Genomic DNA, 4,888 nt, shown 5'->3' on the forward strand with positions numbered 1-4,888 from the left:
GAAGGAGAGAGGTGCCTGACTTCCTGAGTCTGGAAGAGGAATGGGACATTGAATCGTCACCCAAGTTTGGCACACAATGGAATAGTGAGAGGACTGCAGACAAACAGTCTCTGTCTGGCTTTTTGTTGGATTTCATTACTGACACACAGGCACACAAGAGCACTGAATCATGGAAACAAAACGCAGATCTCAGTACAGTTGTATTTATAGGGTATATGTATGGAGCCCAGGACAGGTTTTGGGCTCCTAAATTATTTTAAGAATTCATTTCATTTAATTTCTTTTTTACTGTGCCATGGTATAGTGCCATGTATTTTTTTTCTTCTGCCCAATTTAACCTTAAACCCTAAACCTGTTTCCTATAACTGTATTTTTCTTTTAAAAAAGAGCTGAAATGAATAAACACTCAAAAGCATTACTTTTTGAAGGGGGGAAAATAATTTGGCTATATTAAGAAGAACGGAATTTGACATAAATCGCGGCAACGATTCATTTTAAGATTACGATGTTCCTGGCATCGAATCCTTAAAAGATATTTAAGAATTTCTAATCAGATTGTAACAGCAAAGTGCAATGAATAAGACCCGCCCGTAATCGTCACATGAAATAAGTGAAGTGTGATTGGTGGTTCAACGTGTCAGTCAAACTGCCCCTGACTGCATAAACAACTACATGGCCAGAATCAACTCTTTTACAGTATGTAGCACTAATATCGACGGTCTAAAACGGTTTTGTGAGATTATGTGTTTGTCTAGTGAGAGTGGCAGAGACGTTATATAATATTTGAATATTATTCGTTTTTGAGAGTTTATGGAAGCGCACTGGCCACATCTAAAACAAAACTTTTATTCTAGCTTTTATTCAGGGAGCTCATATGAGTAGCCTATGACGTTGTCTTATTCTTGTGTGAGTGTTTTTAAACTTAGGCCTGTTTGAAAGCTTTTCAAAGTTTATTTCTTTCAACGTAAGTGCACCGTTTTACGTAGATAAAAAAGTTTATATTAAAAGGCAACCGCGCGTCTGCATAGGTGTGTAACAGCAAAGCAGTACAAATGAATTCTGATCTTCTCTCCTACTTCCTAGCGCATATGAACCAATCAGAGCGGGTTACAGAGGTGCCGTGGCAATACGCCCCGCCCTCACCTTTACAAACCAACCAATCAACGCGCTCCCCAAGGAGATTGACTCCAAACGGGAGGCCGAGCCAAAGACCGGGCTCACGGCGGAGGAGCTGTGCAAGGCCGAGCCCCTGGAGAGCGTCCTACAACAGGTGAGAGACCATGTGTGTCTTTAGTTTGAAATAATATTATAGATCCAGCAATTAAAAGTTACATATAAAGCAGTGACTCTCATCATTTTAGTATGTAGGCTCAGCATAAGGTAAGTCTTTGATATTGTCCACATGATTTTAGCATTTTTTTGATATTTAGGTGGCTTGCTGTGGTGTGTGTGTGTGTGTGTGTGTGTGTGTGTGGTTTGGGTGTGGGAAGGAAGGCAGGCACAGACGCTCTGCTCTAGGGGAAAGTGCAGGTCTAGTCTTGTTGTGGACTGATGTGTTGAGCAGACATCTGGAAGACGGAATGTTTACCTGCGAACGCACCTACCTGAGAACCATATATGTCAGCGAGTGAGCAAGAGTGATACAGACACAGAGGGATTAAGATTAAACCGAGCGAGCCCGAGAGATGTTTCTGTTTTTCTTTTCTGCTGCTATCCAGGCTCATTTATCAAGAGATGTATAGTTTCGGGTTGCTCCTTAGTTTTGCAGGTATGTTTTGCTAAAAGGCGGTTGTCGCCAAACATGGTTCTCAAGCATGACGCAGAGAAAATTTGTTTGTACTCTGTAAACCTGTTCCCACCCCCAACTGTTTCATAATGGACACCCTCTCATTACTGTCCCACAGAAAGGTATTTAGAGCTCAGAGTCTAAGCTCAGTTGTGGGACTAGATGTTTGTAGGAATTTATATATTTCATTTATTAAAGTACAAATGGAAATCATTAAACAAACAATGGTTGGTCTCATTTAACACATTTATTTTCTCCCCTTTTTTTATTGCATACCTTTTGTAGCATTCAGGTGGTGGCATGTTATCTTGATTCAGTTGTAGCCTATCCCCAGGGGGCTCTGTAAATATTAACTAGTGAAATCAATTTCTCCCTGCCTAGCTTTCAGAGAGATAGATAGAAAGACACGCACTATCAAACCATTGGTTCAATTCAATACACCCACTTCCATCAGGTGTTGTAAGAAACTAGGAGTGGTTGATATGACAAAAAATTTTCAAATACTAACATAAAATTACAATATAGTTACATTTTTATTTAATATTTGTTATTAAGAATAAGAACAAAAAGCTAATTACAAACAATAGGATACAATATAGGAAAGATACAAATAGCATTTACTTTTCCAGGTACTGTAGATCTGTTTAACTGTAGCATTCAAGTAAAAAATGTAATTATCAGATGTAAAATAAAACTGCACATTCTTCACTGTATGAATTAAATATGCACTGATTCTTATTAAAGTTATAAATCCGATCATCACCTTGAGTACTTTTTCGCTCAGATGTCGCAACTTGATGCAGTTCTGCATGAATACTGTATATTTACATACCATGATGTAGCAGAATCCATCTCTAAACACTGTATATTGTCATCACAATATTTAACATCATACCGCCCAGCCCTGTAAGGAACAGTGGGGGGTTTGGGGAAGGGTGGACATAGTCTCACACAGGACTTGGACCTGTTGTCTTCAGTGAAAGATTCATTCAAGATCAATTCCCTACATATGGAATTGTGACATCTATTTTCTCACTGTTTTTTTTATAAAATCATCCTCACCAGTGTGTCTGGGTTAGGAAACAGGTATTTAGGAGGGTTTAGAGTAGCTTACCCTATCTTACTTACACACTTGAGTCAAACCTGATCTGTTCTGTTTGTATTGAGATGTGAAACGCAGGAAAAAAAAAATTTATAGCTGCTGGCACTCACCTGGTGACTCGCTTTGGCTTTGCACCTGCTTTTAGACGCTTCTTATTAGACTCTGTGGGAATGGTGTGGTGCTAACACACCTGTGTGTGTGTGTGTGTGTGAGGGAGAAAAGACTTTAAACAGAATAAAATTGTTACTGTGAGATCTTGGGTGTGTTTGAGAGACACAGGGTGTGCTAGAAAGTGTGTGTTATTCTGTGAGCTCGCTGAGAAAGCGCAACAGGCTGGCAGGAGCGTGTCAGTACCTGTGTGTGATGAGCAAAGAGCTTTATTTCTCTACAGACTGTCAATGTGTAGGGAGGGTTCTGGGAAATGCCTCTCTGAAAGGATGAGTGACACAACATCATACCGCCCAGCCCTGTAAGGAACAGTGGGGGGTTTGGGGAAGGGTGGACATAGTCTCACACAGGACTTGGACCTGTTGTCTTCAGTGAAAGATTCATTCAAGATCAATTCCCTACATATGGAATTGTGACATCTATTTTCTCACTGTTTTTTTTATAAAATCATCCTCACCAGTGTGTCTGGGTTAGGAAACAGGTATTTAGGAGGGTTTAGAGTAGCTTACCCTATCTTACTTACACACTTGAGTCAAACCTGATCTGTTCTGTTTGTATTGAGATGTGAAACGCAGGAAAAAAAACATTTATAGCTGCTGGCACTCACCTGGTGACTCGCTTTGGCTTTGCACCTGCTTTTAGACGCTTCTTATTAGACTCTGTGGGAATGGTGTGGTGCTAACACACCTGTGTGTGTGTGTGAGGGAGAAAAGACTTTAAACAGAATACAATTGTTACTGTGAGATCTTGGGTGTGTTTGAGAGACACAGGGTGTGCTAGAAAGTGTGTGTTATTCTGTGAGCTCGCTGAGAAAGCGCAACAGGCTGGCAGGAGCGTGTCAGTACCTGTGTGTGATGAGCAAAGAGCTTTATTTCTCTACAGACTGTCAATGTGTAGGGAGGGTTCTGGGAAATGCCTCTCTGAAAGGATGAGTGACACATTGATCCAGTCTGTCATTCAGCCTCAGAAAGACTTTCCCATAAGTGAAGTGGTCATTTATAGAAATGAATTAGATGGATTTTGTGTCTCATGTTTTTACAGCATTGCATAAAGTGATTACAGAATGGATTAATCAAAACCGGTTGTATGTGACTGTTGCTTAAACATCCTGGTAGGTCATCCGGCACATCCTGTTACCTTATCTAACGACACTCCCACTTTACTTCGTCCTGAACAGACAGGTTGTGTAAGTTCTACTCAAAAGTAAGCATCACTATGCCCTACTAGTTTTGGAGGGCAGACAGGGCATTACTGTCTTGTGTTTTAGCATTTGGTACATTTTTCACGAAGCCTTATGTCATTATCGTTCAAAAGTTTGGAGTCCGTAAACCTTGAAAAAAAAAAATCATCACACTTACACAAATATTTTTAATGAGCATATTAGAATGATTTCTGAAGGATCATGTGACACTGATCACTAGAGTAATGACTGCTAAAAATTCAGCTCTGCCATCAGTAAAATATTAAAATTGATATTTGATATAAAAAGTTATTTTATATTGTTATAATATTTCACAAAATTACTGTCTTTTTTTCCAAAACATTAAAAAAAATGTATCAACTCTAAACTTTTGAACAGTAATATATTTAAGGAATCATTTCTGCTGGTAGTTGTTTGGTGTACAAAAGCAATTTTAGATTCACAGGTTTTAAAATGAATGGTAAAAGCTTGGCACCCGGGATCTTAAGTGACCACCATAAGTGCACTTTACAAATAGACCTAAAGGCACAATATGTAATTTTTGCCGCTAGAGGGCACGTATTCAAAACAAACAAAGAGGAAAAGGCGTAGTTTGATGATGTGTGACTGAGTGTGGAATCATGGGAGTTGT

At 39.4% G+C, this 4,888-nt stretch overlaps 1 protein-coding gene across 1 annotated transcript in view; it reads left to right on the forward strand.

Annotated features, from left to right (window-relative positions):
- The window catches only part of LOC107563457 (epithelial splicing regulatory protein 2-like), a 25,084-nt gene that overhangs the window by 817 nt on the left and 19,379 nt on the right, over positions 1 to 4,888 (forward strand). The window contains 1 exon segment of the mRNA XM_016248345.1: positions 1,181 to 1,270. Coding sequence (XP_016103831.1) covers positions 1,181 to 1,270 — 90 coding nt within the window.

Source organism: Sinocyclocheilus grahami, unplaced genomic scaffold (genome assembly GCF_001515645.1).
Source record: "Sinocyclocheilus grahami isolate Dianchi unplaced genomic scaffold, SAMN03320097.WGS_v1.1 scaffold876.1, whole genome shotgun sequence".
Classification (NCBI taxonomy): Eukaryota; Metazoa; Chordata; class Actinopteri; order Cypriniformes; family Cyprinidae; genus Sinocyclocheilus; species Sinocyclocheilus grahami.